Source organism: Mustela erminea, chromosome 9 (genome assembly GCF_009829155.1).
Source record: "Mustela erminea isolate mMusErm1 chromosome 9, mMusErm1.Pri, whole genome shotgun sequence".
NCBI classification, from domain to species: Eukaryota; Metazoa; Chordata; class Mammalia; order Carnivora; family Mustelidae; genus Mustela; species Mustela erminea.
The window spans coordinates 52,551,585-52,576,926 of record NC_045622.1 but is presented as its reverse complement, the minus strand read 5'-3'; the positions used below and the strand labels follow the sequence as shown (position 1 = coordinate 52,576,926).

General features: G+C 38.6%; 2 protein-coding genes across 10 annotated transcripts in view; one reads left to right on the top strand and one right to left on the bottom strand.

Moving 5' to 3' along the window:
• Positions 1-25,342, top strand: part of AQP11 (aquaporin 11) — a 28,062-nt gene that overhangs the window by 788 nt on the left and 1,932 nt on the right. Inside the window, exons 2-3 of one of the 3 annotated variants that reach the window (XM_032357361.1) lie at positions 9,037-9,153; positions 14,570-14,964. In XM_032357361.1, the coding sequence (XP_032213252.1) occupies positions 9,037-9,153; positions 14,570-14,649 (197 nt within the window). In that variant the 3' untranslated portion in view covers positions 14,650-14,964. Of the gene's footprint in view, positions 1-9,036; positions 9,213-14,569; positions 14,965-25,342 lie in introns of those variants that run through there. The other 2 variants (XM_032357360.1, XM_032357362.1) reach the window with 2 other exon arrangements.
• The window catches only part of CLNS1A (chloride nucleotide-sensitive channel 1A), a 46,416-nt gene continuing 21,457 nt past the window's right edge, over positions 384-25,342 (bottom strand). For 2 of the 7 annotated variants that reach the window (XM_032357359.1, XM_032357354.1), the window contains exon 7: positions 21,703-22,473. The gene's annotated coding sequence lies outside the window, so the exon portion shown is untranslated. Of the gene's footprint in view, positions 471-5,109; positions 5,356-8,010; positions 8,030-21,702; positions 22,474-25,342 lie in introns of those variants that run through there. The other 5 variants (XR_004289085.1, XR_004289086.1, XM_032357356.1 and 2 more) reach the window with 5 other exon arrangements.

Genomic DNA, 25,342 nt, shown 5'->3' with positions numbered 1-25,342 from the left:
CGTTCTTTACCAGTAGTGCAGACATATAGATCCTCCATTCAGTGCTTTTTTTGAACCCCAGCAACAGGAGCCATTTCTGTGCTGAAACTGAGATCTTGTGAAATACTGCCAAGGGTTCAAATATCCTACAAAGGGATTGTTTTAATGGTAGAAAGGAAAGATAACTTATCGCTACCTCTTTCCTCATGACAACCTGACACTCAGACTGAAAAATGATCATGGGTACCTTTCAATTTAAAGGCACCTTAAAAAGGTGCCTTTCAATTTAAAGTACAGGCAACATGATTGATTAATAATAAGAGTGAGGAGTAGCAATTTTGTAGTTCTGTTTCTTAGTTCTTTTTCTACAAAATTAAAACTTGATTGAAATGAAAGATTTCTTAAAAAAGTAACTCGAGAAATCTGATGATTTCTTGCAAACCATTGGTTTACTTTGACAGATCTCAGATGCAGTGGATACCCTGGATATCCTAAAGGGGACAAGGAAAAAAAAAAACCGAAAGTTTAATGATGAAATGTGTCATTTTAAATGATTGCAATGAAGTAGCTTCATTGGGACTATATAAAATGTTTTAGAAGCAGGAATCTAATAAAAGGAAATTAATAGTAAAGGTCTATCTTCTGCCCACTGAAAGTGAAACTATAAGTAGAAGCAAACCTCAAAAGAAAGGCTTCTAAAGGGGCGCCTGGGTGGCTCAGTGGGTTAAAGCCTCTGCCTTCATGATCTCAGGGTCTTGGGATCGAGGCCCGAGTTGGGCTTTCTGCTCATCGGGGAGCCTGCTTCCCCCCCTTTCTCTCTGCCTACCTCTCTGCCTACTTGTGATCTCTGTCTGTCATATATACAACTAAATCTTAAAAAAAAAAAAAAGAAAGAAAGAAAGAAAGAAAAGAAAGGCTTCTAAATATTTGCTTGACTTTCCAGGATAAAAATGAAAGACTTTCCAACCCATCTTCCATCCGATAGATATATTGCTATTCTTTGTGTGTAGACACAGATGGAAAAAAGGGTAGAAGAGAGAGGGAAAGATTTCTGTATATTTCAGGGGTTGATGAATAGTCACTTATTTATTAAAGTTTTAGGTTTGGGCTAAAGTAGAAACATGCCCTCTATATGAATATAATCATCCCTCACAAAAAGTAATATACTTATAAAATTAGTGTTTTATAGTTTTCCAGGTCATCTCAGTATGAAACCAGAGCTGAGAAACCACTGCTCTTGTCCAGACTTGTGCTGGCCAATTCGGAAGACACTAGATACATGTGATTTTTCAGATTAAAATTAACTAAAATTAAATACTTGGTTCTTCAGTTGCAATAGCTTTATTTCAAGTAGTCAGTAGCCACACATGGCTAGTACGTGCAATATCAGTGCCAGAGACTGTTTGCTGGGGCAGAACATAATAGAAAATTGTGGATTACTACTGTTACAGAAATTAATAATCTATTATGATCTTCCTTTTCTGTCAATGTAAGGGAGATAAGAGTATTCATTGAGCAATATACTAATAAGCACATAGGAAATTTATATGAGTTATCTTAGTCAATCCTTAGAAAAACTCACTAATGAATACATTTTAAGTAAAGTGAGGCTCACAAAAGTGAAATGACTTGTCCAAGCTCACACAGCCAGAATGTGCTAGAATCATGGTTCAAACTGACACTAAAGCTTATTCACATTACATTATCAGCATTTCTATACTGCACTCAAAAGTAACAAAAATATGTACATACAATTGAACATTATTCAGCCATGAAAGGGAATTAAGTTCAGATAAATACTACAACATGGATGAACCTTGACAGACACAAAGGAACAAATGTTGCAGGACTTCACTTATATAAAAACCAACATATGGGGCACGTGGGTGGCTCAGCCATTTAGCATCTGCATCCTGCTCCCAGCTCAGCGGGAAGCCTGCTTCTCCCTCTCACACTCACCTTGCTTGTGTTCCCTCTCTCACTATCTTTCTGTTAAATAAATAAATAAAATCTTTATTTAGAAAAACCCCACAGCATAGGCAAATTCATAGAAAGTATAATAGAGGTTACCAGGGACTAGGGGGCAGAGAGGAGTGGGACTTACTCTTTAATGGATACAGAGTACAGAGTTTCTGTTTGGGGTGATGGTAAAGTTTTAGAAATTGTGGTGATAGTTGAACATTGTGAATATAATTAATGACACTGAATATATTCTTAAAAATGGTTAAAATGACATGTTTTATGTCATATACCTTACCATAATTTTAAAAATTTTAAGTTGAAGGGCGCCTGGGTGGCTCAGTGGCTTCAAACTCTGCCTTCGCTCAGGTCATGATCTCAGACATCGGGCTCTCTGCTCAGCAGGGAGCCTGCTTACCCCCTCTCTCTCTGCCTACCTCTCTGCCTACTTGTGATCTCTGTCAAATAAGTAAATAAAATCTTAAAAACTTTAAGTTGCTAAAGGATTCTTTTGCTGAATAAGTCTGGCAAACACTGCATTAAACAGATTTTTTTTTTGAGATGTTATTTACTTATTTGACAGAGAGATCACAAGCAGGCAGAGAGGCAGGCAGAGAGAGAGTGGGGAAGCAGGCTCCCCACTGAGCAGAGAGCCCGATGCAGGGCTTGATCCCAGGACCCTGAGATCATGACCTGAGCAGAAGGCAGAGTCTGAAGCCACTGAGCCACCCAGGCGCCCCTAAACAGATTTTCTATTGTTAAGGCTTTAACAGAGGCTTTTCTATGCTGTTATATATTGTGAAACCCCAAAAGGAGGATGTGGAACAATTTTTCAAACTTATGGAATCCTTTTGTCTAGGACTATGTAGCAGAAGAGAACACACTTTGGGTAATGCTACACTAAGCCGTAATTCCAAGTTATCTTCTGTGGATACATCATAACTTTAGATCAGAATTGTTCCAGACAGAATGAACTGTCTTGGGACTGGTCAAGTTTCTGTCATATCAGAGATAGGTAAGGCTTTTTGTAGGAAGGATTTAAGAATGGATAAGGGAGGAAAGACAGGAGAAGGGTCAGCTACTTCAAGTCTCATTATAAATTACTTTGATATGTCTTTTTAACTTCCTTTTTTTTTAAGATTTTATTTACTTATTTGACCGACAGAGATCACAAGTAGGCAGAGAGGCAGGCAGAGAGAGGGGGAAGCAGGCTTCCCGCTGAGCAGACAGCACGATGTGGGGCTTGATCCCAGGACCCCGAGATCATGACCTGAGCTGAAGGCAGAGGCTTAACCCACTGAGCCACCCAGGTGCCCTTCTTTTTAACTTCTAAGGTACTGTTGGTGGTGGTTTGACATGGTTGTGTCCTAGGATGTGATTGATTAACATGTTAGAGCTATAAAACTATTAGTGTAGATTTTAAGTAAATCTCCTTAATTTTTATTTTGGAGAATTTGGTTCAATGAACAAGGTAAAAGAGAATGGCATTCATTTTTTTAAGATTAATTAATTTATTTTAGAGAAAGAGTTGGGAGGGGCAGAGGGAGAGAAAGAAAAACTTTAGCAAATTCTGCACTGAGCATGGAGCCAATGAGGGGCTCGATCACAGAACCCTGGGTTCACAACCTGAACAGAAACCAAGAGTCAGATGATCAACCAACTGCACCATCCAGGGGCCCCTGCATTCATTTTTAATTAGAGTTGGCCCTTGAACAATGCAGGGGTTAGGGGCACTAAGCCCTTGCACAGTCAAAAATCCATATATAACTTTTGATTCCCCCAAAATTTAACTACTAGTCTAGTGTTGACTGGAAGTCTTACAGTTAACAGTTGATTAACACATATTTTGTATGTTGTATATATTATATATTGTATTCTTCTAATAAAGTACGTTAGGGGGAAAAATGTTAAGAAAATCATGAGAAAATACATCTACAGTACTATATGGTATTTATCAAAAAAATCTGCATATAAGTGTGCCCATGCATCTCAAACCCATGTTGTTAAAGGGTCAATGGTAAGCACTGAAAAAAATCCGTTATTTTATACATCTAAGTAAGTTGTCTTTATTACTGCACCTGTTCATTACCGTTATAGAATTTTTAATTATACATTGTTTTCTGATGTCTTCTTCCAACAGACAGTAAGCTTTATGAATATAGAAACTAAAATTATTTTATTCATTATAACATATAACCAGGTCTTAGCATTGTGTCACCTGTTACAAATCAAATACTATTCACTTTAAAAAATCCATGTAGAAAAAAATAATATATACCTGGATGTTTTATATTTCATGTCTAAGGGCTTTCAAAATAAGCCTAATAAATTGTCTGAAGAAATTGTAGTATTTTTACTTCATTTCATTATTCCATTCAGGAATTTTTGGTATCCTTGTGAATCATGAAGAATATAGGTAAGAATTTTTTGTCAAAGAAGGGAACTAAGTCCTTTAAATGTTTGCTTTTAATATAAGAACTATATGAAATACTCATTTACAAATGAAAAATCGCTTCAAAGGTCCAGAACATTTATTTATTAATGTAGTGGCTAAGAGCACAGGTTTGGAGTTGTGCTGTACCCTTAGAAGAGATACTTAATTTAGGCCTCATTTCCTCATCTTTAAAATGGAGAATAATAACTATCTATCTCTTAAGACTATTATGACGAATAGAATAATGTATTTCAAGTTCTTATCCTAGTACCTGGCACAGATATTCTAGTCAGTGGAGAGGGCTAGCCTCCACTCTAAATTAGTTAATTAACATTCTGGCTTATAAATGAGTCTTATGGTTTTAACTAGTGTCATTCTGTCCCAGTGAATTTGATTCCCTTTAGGAGTCTTGAGTAACATCAGCATCTAGAATTGCCAGATTTGAAACCTGGACTTTGACACAGTCTTTAACTGTGGTAATTCACCAAGTTCCTGCTATCCTGTAAGACTCTTGACAATCAGCCAGCTCGGTCTTCCCATTGATATCTCCTCTAGGACATATATTATCATGTCTTCTCCCCTTCAGATGTCAATAAACAATATTTTTCAAAGGTAGTTTGTCAGTCCTGTACCTGATGATTCTTTTTAAATAATTCATTTTAAATTACACAATTAATGAACATATTTTGTTAAAAATTAAAACAGTAACAATGAGACCAACCATGCCTTTTGACTGCCATCCTCTATGCCTGTCCTCTCTCCTTCTCTGCCTAATCTTCCCACCAAGGTAGTCCTCTGCACATGCGTGTGTGTTGATGTGTTTGTGTGTGTCCTTCCAAACTCTTTATGTGATTTATTATATAGATAAGACCCTATAGAAACTATTATTTAGGTATGTTCACGTTAACATAAAAGGTATTATACCTTACTTTTGCAGTTTGCTTTTCTTGATGGTAGTAGTTGTTCAGTGGTATCTTGGAGACCTATCAATGTTAATCAGTAAAGAGATTTCTCTCATTATTTCAAAACACTGCATGTTATTCCAAATTAATAAGCTTGTTTATTTAGCTATCTTCTTATGGACAGTCAGGTTTTTCCCAGTTCTTTGCTACTATAAACAACTTTGATATGTCTACTTGTATTCAAGTATCAATAGTTCTGTACAACAGGGAGTTCTTTTTTTTTTTTTAAGATTTTATTTATTTATTTGACAGAGAGAGATCACAAGTAGACAGAGAGGCAGGCAAAGAGAGAGAGAGAGGGAAGCAGGCTTTCTGCTAAGCAGAGAGCCCGATGAGGGACTCGATCCCAGGACCCTGAGATCATGACCTGAGCCGAAGGAGAGAGAGAGAGGGAAGCAGGCTTTCTGCTGAGCAGAGAGCCCGATGCAGGACTCGATCCCAGGACCCTGAGATCATGACCTGAGCCGAAGGTAGCGGCTTAACCCACTGAGCCACCCAGGTGCCCCAGGGAGTTCTTTCTTTAAGATTTTATTTATTTATTTGACACAGAGATCACAAGTAGGCAGAGGGAAGCAGAGAGGGGGAGGGGAAGCAGGCTCCCTGCTGAGCAGACAGCCAGATGCGGGGCTTGATCCCAGGACCCTGAGATCATGACCTGAGCCAAAGGCAGAGGCTTAACCCACTGAGCCACCCAAATGCCCCAACAGTGGTTTTCAATAGGAACCCCACCGCCACCCTGTTGCAGGGAACATTCAGGAATGTGTGGAGACATTTTTGGTTGTTAGAGAGTTGGGGAAGATGGATGTGCTGGAATTTAGTGCGTAAGGACCAAGGAAGCTACTAAATATCCCACAATGCACAGGGCAGCCCCCAACAAAGAGCTATCTATATAATCTAAAATGTCAAAGCCAAAGCCACATGTTTGGGGCTTTTTTTTTTTTTTTTAAGATTTATTTATTTGAGAGAGAGAGAGCATGCACATGAACAGGAGGGGTAGAGAGAGAGGGAGACAGAATCCCAAGCGGGCTCCACACTGAATGCGGAGCCTGACATGGGGCTTGATCTCAAGACCCTGAGATCAAGATCTGAGCCAAAACCGAGTCTGATGCTTAACAGACTCTGCCACTCAGGAACCCCTTGGACTACTGTTGACACAGAACCCACTCCTGATATAAACTTCTGTATCAGCTATTTTTTTCCCAAAGATTTTATCTATTTATTTGAGCAAAAGAGAAAGCATAAGCAGGAAGAGGGGTAGAGAGAGTAGTAGACTCCCTGTTGAGCTGGAAGCCCAACACAGGGCCTGATCCCAGGACCTTGGCTGGGATCATGACCTGAGCTGAAGGCAGACACTTAACCAAATGAGCCACCCACATGCCCTGTATATCAGCTATAGCTTAAAATCATAGTTTTTCGTGATTCTGTGGGTCAGATTGGAAATTCCTCTGAGACCATTTAGCTGGACAGTTGGTGGGGCTGGAAAAGCTTCACTTATGTGTCCAGCAGTCAGTGGCAACTGTCAGTTCTCCTCTCTGTGGCCTCTTATCTTCCATCAGCCTAGACCAGCTTACTTACATGGTCAGGGCACTGTTCCAAGAGAGCAAAAAGTGGAAGCTGATGGGTTTTTTGAGACCTGAACCTAGAATTCACTGTCATTTGTCATGTTCAGAATGGACATAGCATCACTTCTGCTGCATTCTCTTTGTCGATGCAAGTTGCAAAGCCAGTCCATATTCAAGAGGCGAAGGTTGTGGGAGCAGCTTCCACAACATCACACTCAGCAGATTTGGTGATGTGAGGACTAGAAGATAGGGCAAGTGAAGTAGTTTGAATTTTAGGATGGTCTAAGACTGATGGATAGTGTTCTTAGACCTAATGGAAATAGCAAAGGCCTAATGGGAACACCAAAATAAACTAATTATGAGAGCAGTGGGTCAGTCTATTTTTACTTATGCATGTCTCAAAAAAGCACAGGTCACTTGTATTATCATAGCATATATTACACTGTAATGTAAAGACCCGTATAAGTCCTTATCTTTTGCCCATGATGTCTACTATATAGGAACTCAACAATTTTTTTATTGAACTGAAATGACTACCTACAAACCAAACAATTTTGTTGGTCCTTGGCAGTTGCAGGTTTAACATTCCAGGATTGACTATTCAAGACTGATTCTGAACATGGTATCTTTTATAATTGCTGAGACATGAGTTTGAATCATACTGTGAGGCCTGTGTTCTAGAAAAAACTCTTAGCCATGGAGTGAACTTAGTTCACTGCTCAACACCTTCATTTTGACACAGCTTCAATATTTGCAGCCTATCAAGTATAATATCTCATTAGTGAAATCTTATGAAAGGGTTGCTAAATTTCCAATTTTACTGCATTTTATGAAGACAGCATGCTATATAGTGGCATATGTCAAGGTAAAGTTTGTGAAGATATCAGGATATATCTCTGTGGCTGAATCAGAGGCCAATGGGTATGCCCAAGCTTCTACACAGAAGAAGTAAGAGAAATGTTACTCTCTCAGTAGTATTCTTAGGGTATGTTCTGAAAAGCTGAGCCACAGATCTCGTCCATTTGAAGAAGTCTAGCCTCCTTGGCTTTTCCTTACTTGCTTGTGTGGCCAGAACTAAACTGCTAGGCTCCACGTCAGAGAGAGAACCTGGGTGCAGAGCTGGATCATGAATCCTGAAAAGTAATCAACAGAATTTTTGCTTACCTTTCACAACTATACACGATCACTTTTTTTATTTAAAAAATTTTGGGGGTGCCTGGGTGGCTCAGTGGGTTAAAGCCTCTGCCTTCGGCTCAGGTCATGATCCCAGGGTACTGGGATCGAGCCCCGCATCGGGCTTTCTGCTCAGCGGGGAGCCTGCTTCCTCCTCTCTCTCTGCCTGCTTCTCTGCCTACTTGTGATCTCTGTCTGTCAAATAAATAAATAAAATCTTTAAAAATAATAATAATAAATAAATAATAAATAAATAAATAATTTTGTAGCCACTTTATTAACATAATTCACATGCCATTCACAGTCCCTTCTTCAGGGCTCTCTCTGTTGACAAGTAAAAATGGAGCCAATGATAATACTTTGGTCCATTTTTTTGTTTTCAACATAAAGGTATACTTATGCCCAAGAGGATCCTAAGGTATTGTATCCATTTTAAATGTATTTTCATTATTTATTATTTTTTCACTTACATTGATGAATGTTAAAAGATTGCCAGCCAAATCTCCTATTTCATAAACTTGAAGGACCAATTATAGAACAGATTAACTTTCAATATGCATTCTATAATATATAGGAAAAGCACTGGATTAAAACTCAATGTCCTAGGGGCGCCTGGGTGGCTCAGTGGGTTAAGCTGCTGCCTTCGGCTCAGGTCATGATCTCAGGGTCCTGGGATCGAGTCCCGCATCGGGCTCTCTGCTCAGCAGGGAGCCTGCTTCCTCCTCTCTCTCTGCCTGCCTCTCTGCCTACTTGTGTTCTCTGTCAAATAAATAAATAAAATCTTTAAAAAAAACCTCAATGTCCTAGCACATCATAATGTATAATCTATTTTTATATTCTATAATATGTCAGGTGATTCTGCAAAGGAAGATTATAGCATAAGAACACTTAAACACCTAAAATAAAGTAGTTATAAGAAAATGCAAAATACATGGTTTGGTATCACTCTGCTTAAAATGTATTACAGGAGGAAGTCTAACAGGAGCTGTATTTAATCCAGCTTTGGCACTTTCACTGCATTTCAAGTGTTTTGATGAAGCATTCCTTCGGTTTTTTATAGTATATTGGCTCGCTCCTTCTTTAGGTAAGCATATTTTTACTAATATGATTACAAAATTAGGGTATTTTAAAATGATATGCAATGTCACTTTAACATGTCAATTTCCAAAACCAGAATAGGGACAAAAAAGAAAATGAAAAAGATGGTTAACATACCTGAAATAATACTTTATTTGTACAGTATCCTTTACAACTTTTTCTTCAAAGAAATAAAGTTATCTAGTTAAGGGTAGTCATTTTCAGGTATGATACCACTTTAAGAAACTCTGACATATAGACCAAAAAACTGAGGAGTGATTCCTTCCATTAAAAAAAAAAACACATTTCTTACTAAAGGGAATTTCTTTTTTCAAATTTGTGAGTTCCAGATAAAATAATGTTTAGCTCATTTGACTCATTTTGCAAAAGAGCATCTCATGAAACAATGGATAACTGTAATAAGTATAGTTTTAAAATTATCCACAATTGCATTCCTGTTATTTCTATCTGGATCAGATATATGAAACTTCTCTTACTTTAATATGCATTTATTTTTTTAAGTTATCAGCATTTCTTGATTTTGTTTAGTCACCTCTTAGAAGCCTGATTATAAATCGTAACTATAAATGACTGTGAGGATGCCCGGCCTTTATTAGTTCATCATTTTTATCCACTTTTAGCATTTTGTTTCTTGTTGCTCATTTCTGTTTAAATTCTGTTAATTTGGGGGCACCTGGGTGGCTCAGTGGGTTGAAGCCTCTGCAGTCGGCTCAGGTCATGTTCCCAGGGTTCTGGGATCGAGCCCTACGTCGGGCTCTCTGTTTAGCAAGGAGCCTGCTTCCTCCTCTCTTTCTCTCTGCCTGCCTCTCTGCCTACTTGTGATCTCTATCTGTCAAATAAATAATGAAAAATCTTTAAAAAAATAAATTCTGTTAATTTAAATACATTTTTAAAAATTAGGGTACATATAGAAGGGAACACTGGCACAATATGTTTGAAAACCCAGCACACTTAACTCCTCACATTCACCTTCCATGCCTTTATTTCACACTTAAGACCTATTTTGCTCCGTAATAAAATTAGTGGACCTAAACATGAAAAAATATCAGAAAAAGTTTGTATTTTAAAATGCTAACAATGGCAGCTATTTTTCAGTTCTAAAGATTGCTAGTGTTGGGACGCCTGGGTGGCTCAGTTGGTTAAGCAGCTGCCTTCGGCTCAGGTCATGATCCTGGCGTCCTGGGATCGAGTCCCACATCGGGCTCCTTGCTCGGTGGGGAGCCTGCTTCTCCCTCTGCCTCTGCCTGCCATTCTGTCTGCCTGTGCTCGCTCTCTCTCTCTCTCTGACAAATAAATAAATAAAATCTTTAATTAAAAAAAAAAAGATTGCTAGTGTTTTCTAATAACTTTTTAAAATTTTCTCTTGATTTTAAAAAAATATTACTTATTTGTCAGAGAGAGTGAGAGGGAGCACACAAGCAGGGGGGAGCAGTAGGCAGAGGGAGAAGCAGGCTCCCGCTGAGCAAGGAGCCCAATGTTGGTCAGAGGAGTGAGTAACTCTTGATCTCGGGGTTCATGAGTTTGAGCCCCATGTTGGGTATAGAGATTTACAAAAAAAAAAAAAAACCCTTAAAAAAAGAATTATATCATCCATTACTTAAAATAACACTAAAATGGAGGTAGACCTTTCCAAAAGAATTTTTATTTATTGTTTGTTTGTTTTAGAGAGAGAGCACGTGAGCAAGTGGGGTAAGGGGGCAGAGGGAGAGAGAATTCTAAGCAGGCTCCATGCCCAGTGGAGAGCCTGATACAGGGCTTAATCTCATGACCCCAAGATCACGACTTTAGCTGAAATCAAGAGTCTGATGCTTAACTGACTGAGCCACCCAGGAGAGCTTCCAAAAGAATTATTAAAAGGAAAAAAAAAATCAGACTGACACTTCCTTTTTTTTAAATTAATCTCTATACCCAACATGGGGCTCAAACTCACAACCCTAAGATTAAGAGTCACATGCTGTATGGACCAAGCCCGCCAGGCACCCCCAGAAAACACAGCCTAAAGCAAAAAGTCATGCAGGTGCCTGGCTGTCTCCATGGAACATGTGACTCTTGATTTCAGGGTTTTAAGTTCGAACACCATGGTGGGTATAGAGATTACTTTTTTTTTTTTTTTTAAGATTTTATTTATTTATTTGACAGATCACAAGAAGGCAGAAAAACAGGCAGAGAGAGAGGGGGAAGCAGGCTCCCTGCTGAACAGAGAGCCCAGTGCAGGGCTTGATCCCAGGACCCTGAGATCACGTCCTGAGCCAAAGGCAGAGGTTTAACGCACTGAGCTACCGAGGTGCCCCCTACAGAGATTACTTTTTTTAAATCTTTAAAAAAATGTTTTCTAGCCCAAATCATTTAATATATTCTTCCTGGAAGAACATACTAGAAAAAAGTCTCATGATAGAAAAAAGAGGAGAAATCACTTCTGCTCCTTTTAAAAGGGTACAGACCAGAGAGTAGTAGGATGGGGAAAGAGACTACATTCTGTTCATGCTAGTATAGTCCAGATAGGAAGGTAACATTACTTGTAGCTATTACTGAAACATTTTATGGAACCACTTACCCCCCAAAAATCCAGATACCCAAAGAAAAAAGTATGTATTTATTTTGTTTCTTCATATTCAAGGAATCTTTTATAAATAGCATTGGGATTAAACTTTTTAGCAATTATCTCTGGCCCTAATTGGCTTGTTGAAAATATACAAAAATTCTTTGTTGGCCTAAGGATTTCCCAGCTTTTCCCAAATAGACTTAACTAAGACTTCTTATAGCTCTTGGTTTAAAGAGGTTTGTTCCTACACTTGTTTAAGAGGTTTAGGAATGAAAAGCAATACAAGAATCCTTAAATAGATATAGATAAAAGATATACGTGAATAAATGGCACTTTTTAGAATATTGAATTCCAGTTTGACATTAGATTTTGTCATTCACTGAAGTTACGTTTCCATTGGCAAACAACAAACAAAATGGCATCAAATGAAGCTAACGCCAAACTATAGGAAGGATGGGAAAAATAAGAAATTATAGTTTTAGGGGCACCCGGCTGGCTCAGTAGCGCATTTGAGTCTTGATTGATCTTGTGGTTGAGTTCAAGCCCCATGTTGGGTGTAGAGATTACTTAGAAATAAAATCTTAGGGAGCATCTGGGTGGCTCAGTCAGTTAAGTGTCCAACTCTTGATCTCAGCTCAGGTCTTGATCTTAGGGTCCTGAGATCAGGTCCTACATTGTGCTCCACACTGGGCATGGAGCCTACTTAATAAAGAAAATAAAATCATAAAGAAATTTTATTTTTACAAGAGTCATTCAAACAGCCAAATAAAAGAGCATCAAATAAACAAAACCCTGTTGAAGCTACATTAGGTGATGCCACTGAGTGAGACAGAGGAGTCATCCCAAGATATCTTTCCCTTCTTGACCAAGCAGGGAGCAAACTATTCTTAGAAGGCATACTCCTTGTTTTTCTTGTTTCTCTTCATAGCAGAGGTAATTTTAATTTTTCTAATGGCTCTTGCCATCTCTCCAAAATTAATTTAAAATAGTAGAAATGTGACTATAATAATACGTATAGAATTAAGTCTGTAGGGGTGCTCAGGAAGTTAAGCAACTGCCTTTGACTCAGATCATGATCCTGGGGTCCTGGGACTGAGCTCTGCATTGGGCTCCCTGCTCAGTGGGGAATCTGCTGCTCCCTCTCCCTCTGCTGCTCTCCCTGCTTGTGCTCTATCTCAAATAAATAAAAAAATTTTGAAAAACTAATTATCTAGTTTACATATTTCATATAATGAAAACTTTTGGAAAACATTTTCAATGTAGTATCTTATGCTCTAGCTCTGACTTTATAAAGAACATGTCAAATTTTGTGGATCAGTTAACATATAGGTTGTTTCTTTCCTTTTTTTTTTTTTCCTTTTAAAGCCTTTGGTTGCAAAACAGACTCATCTTTCAAAGGTGTGTTAAGCTATCCAAATCCTAGTCAAACGAGTAAAAAAATATCAAATCTGCATGTGACATAAACTCATTCTTAATCTGAGTTTAAACTAATTTAGAGCTTTAAGCCTAAATATGTTAAGATAAAAATATTAATTATTGCAGACATCCCTTTTTTAAAAAATATTTTATTTATTTACTTGACAGAGATCACAGGTAGTCAAAGAAGCAGGCAGAGACAGAGAGAGAAAGGAGGAAGCAGGCTCTCTGTCAAGCAGAGAGCCCGATGTGGGACTTGATCCCAGGTCCCTGAGATCATGACCTGAGCCAAAGGCAAAGGCTTAACCCACTGAGCCACCCAGCTGCCCCCAGACATCCCTTTCAAGACAGTGATTTGAGCCTTACGGCTGTCTCCCCCAGCCCTATTTCCCCACCAAAAAATTAACCAATAGCCACATGCTAGATTTATCTGGTGTGACCTCAAAAATGAATATTTACTAATATATGACACTTTACTTTTTACATATTTTCTTTTTTTAGAAAAAAAGATTTTATGTATTCATTTGAGAGAAAGAGTGAGGGAAAGAGTGGGGGAAGGGGCAGAGGGAGACGGGGAGAGAGGCTCTCAAGCAGACCCCATGCCAAGTATGGAGCCCAACATGGGGCTCGATCCCAGTCGGACGGTCAACTGACTGAGACAGGCAGGTGCCCCACATATTTTCTATTTAAGATATAAAAGTTTGGGGCGCCTGGGTGGCTCAGTGGGTTAAGCCGCTGCCTTCGGCTCAGGTCATGATCTCAGGGTCCTGGGATCGAGTCCCGCATCAGGCTCTCTGCTCAGCAGGGAGCCTGCTTCCTCCTCTCTCTCTCTCTCTGCCTGCCTCTCTGCCTACTTGTGATCTCTCTCTGTCAAATAAATAAATAAAATCTTTAAAAAAAAAAAAGATATAAAAGTTCAGCATTGAAATTTTATTTTAGACATTTTGCTTGGAATAGCTCTAAAAGCTATTAACACTGTGAGTGATGAGGAAAAAAAGAAAAGAAAGAAGTGTTTGAGCATTCCAAATGAAAACTCAAGAGTGCTTTCAGTTGCCTTATTCTCCCAGTATATACATCTCTGAGGCATGGAAGGACACAGTGTTGCTATTTTAGAGAAGAGCAAATGGACCTAAATCCAGGGTTTCTCACTCGGGAAATCAGTAATGGGGCCAGAACTAGAACTCCAGATCTATTTATCCTTTCAATTCACTGTTTAGGTCCTTCTCGTTATACCAGGTACATACTGTTTTCAAGGACTCATGGTTGAGGAAAAATGTGAGAATGTTATATTAAAAAATATCCATGTGTTTCATGTAGAATTGATGCAGCTAATTCTTTTAAACATAGATTTCCAAATCTCTAGGTATGTAATCTTAAATTATAGACACTGAGTGATTATCAACATCCTTAGATTGTTTTTATTTTACTCTATTTTGTCTTTCAGGTATATTGTTGATGATTTTGATGTTCAGCTTTTTTCTCCCATGGCTGTATAACAACCATACAATTAATAAAAAGGAATAACTATTCCAAAAGACTCAAACTAAGTTACAGGACAGTCAAGCTGGATGTGATAAAGATTTTATCACTTCATATTCAACATACTGGCTGCACTGGACTCATCAATGTTTAGCTTCCTCCGAGGAGGTGCCTTGTAGTCATCATCACTGGAACTTAAAAATCCCAATTACTGTGAAAAGGAGAAATCCTGTGTTTCTCAGTTAAGACTTGTTCTTTTGACTGTGTATTAAATGCTGCTAGAAAAAACATTAGGGGTACCTGGGTGCCTCAGTTGGTTGAGTGTCCGACTCTTGGTTTTGGCTCAAGTCATGATCTCAGGGTCACGAGATCAAGCCCTGCGTTGGGCTACATGCTCAGCGACGAGTCTGCTTAGGATTCTCTCTCTCCCTCTCCCCTCCCCAGCTCTCTCTAAGTAAAAAAATAAATCTTTTTTTTTTAGATTTTATTTACTTGACAGACAGAGATCACGAGTAGGCAGAGAGGCAGGCAGAGAGAGGGGGAAGCAGGCTCCCTGCTGAGCAGAGAGCCCGATGTGGGGCTCGATCCCAGGACTCTGGGATCATGACCTGAGCCGAAGGCAGAGGCTTAACCCACTAAGCCACCCAGGTGCCCCCCAAATAATCTTTTTTTTTAAAAAAAGACTCATTATGTTAAATATACATCTCAAGTGATAATTACTAATTTTGACAAAAAAAGGAGCACAGGTTGAGAAGGGAAGGGAGGTGATAATAGGACCAGAGAAAGAGTGTGTATCAAATCTGACCTGAATGAACAGGATTATTAGCCAAAGTGGGACTAGTCATGCTTACAGACCTAGAGAGGGTAGATTTTAGTCATTATGTCACACAATGATACCATCAGCAGTGTCATCTATCAATAGGAAAGTTCCTTTTGGAAATAGATTATATATCCACTCATATTCGAGTGGTTTCTTAAATTTTAAATATACTCTAAAATATTTTTTCTAAATAGACAATCTCACTAGCTTTAGGCAAGTTGTTATCCCTTAACAAAATAAAACAAACTGCCCATACAAAGTCAAGAGGTAAGCTTTTCACACTCATTTGATCCTAACAGCTGCCTTATGTAGCAGGTAGGGCATGTATTTTTAATCTCCATTTAACAGATAAGGAAACTAAGTCCAGAGGGTTTTGCTGCCCTGAGGTCAAAAAGAGCCAAATACCATCCTTAGACTTCTATTTCAATACAAAAAAACTTCTCAGTTATCATTATGATTAAAGTAAAATTGAAGGTTTTTAAGCAACATTAAAGATTTTATGTTAAAATTTATTTAGGAATTAACTAGTGTTTTGTTTTGTTGGGCTTAAAGAGCCTCTAAGTTTTCTTTCATTAGATGCTTCCTTTTATCATATGAGGTCTACTTTTCATTAAAAATTCTAGCTATAAAGTTAAGTGTGTTTCTCTTCCAAGGAAATTCCATTATGAGAGTTAGAATTGAAAGTAAAAAAATAAGGGGTGAAATCAGATATGTTTGAGTAATAATCAAACAACTGATAAACTGTCAGGTAATTTAAGTGCTGTTTGGTGATCAGCTGGTCAAAGTCACTCCCTTTACACCTGCAGATTGGACTGAATGGTAGCAGATGACCCAGCAAGGCAACCAGGTTGAGGATCATGGACTTTGACTCATGAACTTACAAATACTAGTCTTTATTTTAAAAAGCACAGTTCATAAAATTGTGATTTTATTTGGCCTGCACAATATTTTAAAATAAGTAAATAAAAAGCTAGTGTTGTATGTAGTCTTTTTCACACAAAAATCCAGTTCCGGATTCTCAAAAAAAAATCCCAAAGATCTGGCAATACTAGGCCTGAATCCTGTCATGGCAACATAAAATAAAGGTTGTTCCCTTTAAAATGATCCCACTGCCACTCCCTATGTCTTCCAAACATGGAGCTGTGTTTCAACTACTATTTCATGAGACTCTGTGGTTTAAGAAAAAAGAGTATTAATTTGTGAAAACACCCAGCCCTCTACACGTGTCAGAATTCGAGACTATAGATGACAGTGCTTCCCCTGCAGCCCTCTGAAATGGTAGCTCTTTTCTCCACACCACCTCTGATACCACTGGGCCGGGAGGTGGAACAGGTTCCTCTTTCTTCCCTCCATTAAAAACCTGTCATCAGACCATGCCCTCCACCACCTGGATACTTCTAACTGCAATTTTCTACCCTCTATTGCCCTCAGTTCCCCCAGGTCCTATAAGAACTTCGTTCCTGTTTCACTCAGCCTCTACGCCACCATTCCAGTTACAGTTCTTGAGGATTCCAATACCCACAAAGATGATTCTTCCAGTGTCTTGGCTTCCCAGTTCATTGGCTGAACCTGAAAGGCTTTTCAATATTTTTTCTTCTGTTCTGCCTCAGCTACAACTTTTGGTCATAACCTTAAGCTTGTTATTACCAGTAACTCAGACTCTTCTATCTCAAACCTCTAACCACTAATAATTTTAGTCACACTTTTGTGAAGATAAATTGCTGCACCATCCTCGTATTTGCACTACATACTATAAAGGCTAGACTGCTATATTTTTGGGTAACCAATATTTGCTTTTCTTCATAATCCTGTCAACTACTTACTGCTGCTATTGATATGCCTGATGCAACCACCCCTTTCTCCTTTTCTAACCTATTGTAAGCCTAAAAACTAGATATTCAAGTATACTGGACCTGTCTGTAAAGTAGGAAAGAGACTTGCAGGGAAGGCCAAAAGGTTCTATGAGGAAAATGCATAAATCTCATCACATCTATTTTAATTGCTCAGCAGATTTTTAAATTTCAGATTTCTCAGATATATTCTAAGTGTCAGTTAACACCTATCTGCAGCTTCTTCTTTCTGTTAAGAATTACTGCTGTAGGGGTGCCTGGGTGGCTCAGTGGGTTAAAGCCTCTGCCTTCAGCTCAGGTCACGATCGCAGGGTCCTGGGATCAAGCCCCACATTGGGCTCTCTGCTCTGCGGGGAGCCTTCTTTCTCCTCTCTCTCTGCCTGCTTTGGTCTCTGTCAAATAATTAAATAAAATCTTTAAAAAAAAAAAAAGAATTATTGCTGTAGGGGTGCCTGGGTGGCTCAGTGGGTTAAAGCCTCTGCCTTTGGTTCAGGTCACGATCCCAGACTCCTAGGATCAAGCCCCGAATTGGGCTCCCTGGCACCCCCTCTCCCTCTGCCTGCCCCTCTGCCCACTTGGGATGTCTGTCAAATAAATAAAATCTTAAAAAAAAAGAATTACTGCTGTAATAATTATTGTGTAATAATTAACATTTTTGAGCCATTTTCTAGGCACTGTTCTAACTATATTCATGATTCATATAATCTTCAAAGTAGTCATTTAAATCTTAAGAATTAGCCTCCAGACACTTCTATTTACCCTTATCCCTGAGTTATATACTTCTATTTTTCCTTATCTCTTTTTTAAGATATTATTTTATTTATTTTTATTTTTTAAGATTTTATTTATTTGTCAGAGAGAGAGCGAGAGAGAGCGAGCACAGGCAGACAGAGTAGAAGGCAGTCAGAGGGAGAAGCAGGCTCCCTACGGAGCAAGGAGCCCGATGTGGGACTCGATCCCAGGACGCTGGGATCATGACCTGAGCCGAAGGCAGCTGCTTAACCAACTGAGCCACCCAGGCGTCCCTAAGATTTTATTTTTAACTAATCTCTATACCCAACATGGGGCTCAAACTCACAACCCTTAGATCAAGAACTGCACACTCCACTGACTGAGCCAGCTAGGTGCCATATTCCCTTTATCTTCTTAAGATTATGTTAATAACAGGGTGCCTGGGTGGCTCAGTGGGTTAAGCCGCTGCCTTCGGCTCAGGTCATGATCTCAGGGTCCTGGGATCGAGTCCCACATCGGGCTCTCTGCTCAGCAGGGAGCCTGCTTCCTCCTCTCTCTCTCTCTGCCTGCCTCTCTGCTTACTTGTGATCTCTCTCTATCAAATAAATAAATAAAATCTTTAAAAAAAAAAAAAAGATTATGTTAATAACAAAAATTCTGACTAGGTTCACTGCTCTCCCAAGTTTTTCTGACTTCTCATCTGAAATTACAAAGTTCTCCAAATTACATACTGGTTTTACTTATGTATATATAAGAGATGCTAGGGAAAATGTTTGTTTCAGCTCCTTTGTCAAAGAATGGCAATAATTCTATTAGAATCCTCATAAGGAATTTGCTTGGAATTATTTCATATTAGTCACAGAGGATGGGTACTGGATACAGAGTCATCCATTCTAGAATTTCTTTTCAAACAGGATTTCCACAAGAATTAGCTACATAGTAAGGATATTATCTGAAATTCTGCAGGTAAATAAAATTCTATCTAAAGTATTTAGTATCAGGGTGCCTGGGCAGCTTAGGCAGTTGATGGTCCAGCTCATGATTTCAGTTTAGGTCATGATCTCATGAGTCATGAAATAAAGCCCCACCACCACCACCACAGGCTCCACTCTCAGTGGTGAGTCTGCTTGAGATTCTCTCTTCCTCTGCCCCTCTCCCTCCTCATCCTCTTGCACTCTTTCTCTCTCTAATAAATAAATCTTAAGGAGCACCTGGGTGGCTCTGTTGGGTAAGCTGAAACTCTTTACTGGGATCATGGGATTGAGCCGGATGAATGGCTCCATGCTCAGCTTGGAGTCTGCTAGAGATACTCTTTCCCCACTCTACTCTGCCCCACCCACCCACCAATGATCTCACGCTTTCTCTCTGGAAATAAATAAATAATAACTTTAAAAATCTAGTATCTCTCTGAACAATGAGTAATCACACTTGTTTTCCTCTAAAAGTAAAAGGCTATATACCATGACCATCTATCTATGCATCATCTCTCATCTTTACCAGTACTGACAAAGATCCTAACAAGATTTCAAAATACACAAATGTACATAGATTTAAACAAGCTTATTTGAAAAGTATTAATATCTGACAAATTGATCTAAGGGAGGAGAAAACTCACTGAGATCATTTTAATGAATATATTTTTTATTATATTTTTAAGATTTTATATAATCTTTTTATGTAAAAATTTTATGCTCTACCAACTAAGCCAGCCAGGTGCTCCTATGAACACATTTTTTAAACAACAGAATTTAGAACAGATAACTACTAACACTAGCTTTTATGGATAGTTTAGATGGCTCACATTATGGGGGAAAATCTCCATGGCTTTTCTTTAAATTTCCTCTACATCAAGAAATAGGAAGAAAATCATTACAGTAACATTAAAATTAAGCTCAGATAGAATCAAGAAATGTTGGCTTGGGACACCTGGGTGGCTCGGTTGGACTGCTGCCTTCGGCTCAGGTCATTATCCCAGCGTTCTGGGATCAAGTCCCACATCGGGCTCCTTGCTGGGCAGGGAGCCTGCTTCTCCCTCTGCCTCTGCCTGCCATTCTGTCTGCCTGTGCTCGCTCTCTCCCCCGGCCCTCTCTGATAAATAAATAAAATCTTTAAAAAATAAAAAAGAAATGTTGGCTTGGCTGAGCATTATGAATTTCATTTTTATGAAGTCTGACCTGATCTTTCTTTTTCACCTATTTTCTCAGTTATAGGCACAACTAATATTATAGAATGTTACAGCTAAATCTCTGAAAGTCATTTGTCTAGTTGCCTCATTTTACAGATGAGGAAACAGGTCCAGAGAGGTTTAAATACCTTGGCTGACAAGCCAGAACTAGATGCTTGGTCTCCTGCATCTTAGATGACTGCATTACCCATAATACCAAGCTGACCATGCAGTGCCTGTAGGAAACAGTGCACAGAATCTCTTCAACATTTTTTCAATATTATCAGAGCACTTTATTACTTCACCAAAAGTCATGATGACAAGTTTCTATGACTTTAAAAAAGGACCTAAATGGAATTTCTAAGATTAGCCAATGAGAATACCCCGACTGCTTACCTAAGAAGAGGTAAATGTCCAGGATAGAATATGAATGCTGCTGAGACTGAGAGCAGATAAATTTGGGAACTTCCTGTGCTGTTCGCTGAAATTTTAACAAAATCCTGCAGTTAAGAGAGAATTTGTTTCCTTGCTACTGCTGATAGATGGTAAGGCTATATGTTATTTTGGAGCACAGCTCACTAAATTAAAAATCACAGCTCACTATGTAGATGACCTTAAGTGTTATTTTAGCACTTTCCATAGTTTCCTCATCTTTAAAACAGGATAATAAAAGCACCTATACTTCATAAGACAATTAAGAATGTTCTATGTAGGGGCACTTGGGTGGCTCAGTGGGTTAAAGCCTCTGCCTTCAGCTCAGGTCATGATCCCAGAGTCCTGGGATGAAGGCCCACATCGGGCTCTCTGCTCAGTGGGGAGCCTGCTTACTCCTCTCTCTCTGCCTGCCTCTTCTGCCTACTTGTGATCTCTGTCTGCCAAATAAATAAATAAAAATCTTAAAAAAATAAAAAATAAAACAGAATGTTATATGTATATGTATATAAAGAATCCAACACAACGGATGATACAGAGAAGGCCTCAGTCAACTTCAGTTTCCAAGTGGCCCTTTTCTTGCCTATTGTAACAAATTCAGTATTTCTGAGAGTCTAGTCAGAAAAAGGATAATCAGCTTTTTTTCAGTCTACCGTGAAGGATGACAGAAACCAAGTGAAACTGCTGAAAAGAGCACTGGACATGTGTTCTTTTAGTCACTTATTAGCCAAGTGATTCTGAATAGCTTTTCTAACCATATTTTTAAAGTCATATAATGGTACAGAAAGTCCAAGTATAAATTTGCAACTATAAATCAACCTTACAAATACCCTGGTCTCTGTGAAAATTAAAAATTGAGAATTGTAAGAAATTATTCCCAATCTAAGTGAAAGAAGCAGAAATCCCTTGAAATGTATTATATCCTTGCCCTACTAAAAATTTGCCTCTAAAAACTCTAACCATGCATTTTCTTACTCACTTCTTGTTCATATTCTCAAAAGTCAAATAAAAATAAACCAATAAGACTCTCGTTTTTTGACAGTCTTACTTAAAAAAATTTTTTTTTCTCATTAGTGGTTCAGTCAAGAATGAGAGCACAATAATATAGAAAACCTAGATTTATTTGTTAAACTATTACAAAGACAAAACAATTATCATTGAAGCACTCTGATGACTTCATCCCAATTTCACTTGTTATGGAAACTGACCTAAGAGGTTAGAAATAAAAGGATATAACCTAAGAGGTTATAACAAAACAGACTGGTGAAACATGGTGAAAGGAATAAAAGGGTAGTCAGAAGCATCCATGTTATGGTATTTCATGTGGCTACGAAATTTCCCAAGAAGCTTCCTAAAGATGCCTGAACGAATTAATCTGGGTCCCAAATTAGTAAAGAGACCCTCACCGTGAAGAACGAGCAGAAGCCAAGATTTCTCTGAGATCTCTTTGTCTTTCTTTTTAAGGGGTAATGGGATCCTTAGGCTCTAAAAGGGTTTATCTTAGATTCAGCCTCCCTCCTTCCCATCCAGTCTACCTACATCTTCAAGTGTCTGCACATTCTTACCAGGTAGGCCTACCAGGTTACAGAAGATGCATATAGTGAAAGCTGGAACCAAAGGCCTACTCTGAGGGTACCTATGCACAGGAATTTTGGGGTAGATGATAAACTACAAATACTCTCTTGGTTAAGTTAATTCACCTTTGTTAATAAAGGTCATAGTTTCTTCTGCTGGTGACAATTTTTTGTCTGGTATAGTCTGTCTCAAAAAAGAACTGGTTCAGGTAAATTTTGGAGAAGGAAAAAGACTTCCATCAACACCCACTCCATAGTAGAAGAGGCACCAAGTTCTTTCCTAGTTATAAGCAGAATCTGAAAAACATAAGATTTACAGTGTTTTTAATAATACCTATTATTTATTGGATGCCCAGTCAAGAGTGCCAGAGAACACAGATCTATATCTTAGTCTTTGCAACAATCCTGCCAGGTAGTTTATCAACCCCATTTTCAAAGGAGGAAACTGAGGACTGCCCAAAGGCACAGAAGCCGTTATGTGGTAGAGCTGTGATTCTACCACTCCTGTGCCTTGACTCCACCCCATCTCATGCACTGAGAGGTTCTAGTTCCACTATCTTGAAATCATTAATGGTTGCATAAACAGTCTAATTATTCCATTCCTTAAAGGCAAAAACAATTTTAAATGATTGAAAATTTAAAGACACTGTTTGGAATTCAGGTCAATTATCCAGATGAAGAACTTGTATAAATTTTATGAATAAAATAGCTCTCTGCTCCAACTGTAGCACAAAATGAATGGAAAACAAATCAGCTCATTAGGAAGTTTGTGGTTATTTTATGATTATTTCACTACAAAATTACATTACAAGGAATCCTAAGAATTCTCACCAGTGAACTGCAGTAATATCTCATTTGTATAACCATTACTGACACAACAAATGAGTTTCTCAGAATCCTTATTAATGCAGTGGTGCATATTCTCTGAATAATCTATTTTTCAAGAAGAAATATGTAAAAGGCAGAAGATCAAAAAATCTTTTTCCAGTTTCAATGAAAGTTACTACATATTACCGAACTGAAAAAGTCAACATGCTATAAAGAACATGATAAGCAGGAAAGTGAGAAGGGAAGAAGACTTAAGTTGGCACCAAAAGATTTCCCATACAGTGTAATAGTGAAGTACTGATATCTGGAACTGTGAGATCTGAAAATTAAAGCTAATAGAGCTGCAGCAGTATGAACACATAATTTCAGCAACTGCAGAGGAGACAATGCAGGTTTTAGACTAAATGGCTACACTGACAGAAATAAATGCTGTGGAAATAAAAATTAAGTATTTAAAGAAGAAATATAAATCACAGAACTCTAAGAGATATTTTCTGATAGTTCCACTGGCAGCACCTGCGAGGAAAACAGAGATTCATCATCATTTTTCATGGTTAGAGTAAGAAGAAATGTTCCGTTCACAATGGCAACAATCTGGAAGATAAAATGGAACTAAGAAAAAGGAGGGATCTCACAACCCAACTGGATGACTCACAGCAGTGTTAAGAGTCAAGCCAAATACATAAATCTTGCCAAACTATTACTATATGCTTTAAATTAAAGGATCTGGGCATAAGTAACATTTCAAAGACTGGAAGACAGTCGGTACTCAAGAAAATGCTACCAGGTCAGAAGAGGAGAACACTATAGAGGGGAAAGATGGACAACAATTTTAACAAAGTAAAAATAGCTCATGAAGGCCAACTAGGATTACTAGTCTTAGAGCTCTAAATGACATGAACATGACCTTTAGTTATTATCAAACATACAGTTGATACTCAATCTGGCAAAGGACAATTTATTTCTCAGGGTAAATTGCAGCAAAGTCAGGGATAGCAAAGCTCACAAGAACGTGTCAGGGAAAACTGGCTGTGAGCTTTTATGTCAGTCAAGAAAGCAGAAATGAGGGGCACCTGGGTGGCTCAGTTGGTTGAGCAACTGCCTTTGGCTCAGGTCATGATCCTGGAGTCCTGGGACCGAGTCCTACGTCAGGCTCCCTGTTCGGCGGGGAGTCTGCGCTTCCTCTGACCTCTCCATTTTCACACTCTCTCTCTCAAATAAATAAATAAAATTTAAAAAAAAAAAAAAAAAAGAAAGAAAGAAATGAGGGGCGCCTGGGTGGCTCAGTCGGTTAAGCCGCTGCAGCTCGGGTCATGATCTCAGGGTCTCGAGATGGGAGTCCCACATCGGGATCCTTGCTCAGCAGGGAGCCTACGTCTCCCTCTGCTTCTGCCTGCCACTATGCCTGCTTGTGCTCTCTCTCTCTGACAAATAAATTTTTTTTAAAAATCTAAAAAAAAAAAAAAAAAAAAGGCTAAATAAAAGTAAAGTAAGAAAGCAGAAATGAAGCAACTTCGGAAAATGATAGCTTTTGGACAAATGTTCATGGACTTATGGTCTTGAACACTAAGGTGCCCAGGATCTTGGTCCTCCATTATTTTACAAAGGCGGGAAGCCAATACAAGATTATAATGAAATTAGGGATGTTTGGGTGGCTCAGTTGGTTAAGTGATTGCCTTCAGCTCAGGTCATGATCCTAAGGCCCTAGAAATGAGCCCCACATCGGGCTCCCTGCTCAGCAGCAAGTCTGCTTCTCCCTCTTCCTTTATACCCCTCTCCTGTTCTTGCTCTTTTTCTCTCTCTCAAATAAATAATAATAAAAGATTATGATTAAATTAAAGGCTTAGATTGGTTTTGGAATTACTACTACTTCCTCCCTAAATTGAATAGCAGTGAGTTGCAGCAAATAGCTGCTTTGTGTCTTCTGATGAATGTATTAAGATTTCAAATACCACAAGTGGGAAAAGATGACTCAAGAGCAGAGCAGGAGGTGATTTCAGACTTTGCAGCTCCCACCTGAGCCAACTAGGGAGCCCATTTCTGAATAACAGGCTAATGTCCTCCTCCTGAGTTCACTGAGGATGGGTGTGTCTTATTCTTCCATGCCTCAATGCCTACCACTGTCTAGCACAGCACTTAACATGTGGTAAGTGTAAATGTTAACCTGAACATTGCTGTTTGCAGACCTTGATTCCTTAGGAGGAAAAAAAACACTAATTTCACAAATAATTTCAGAAACAGATAACTAACATTTTCCTAAACTGCTAATTATACAGAGTTCTCCTGAAAATAAAAATTATTTCACATGATTTTCAAGTTCAATGAGAAGAAGAAAATA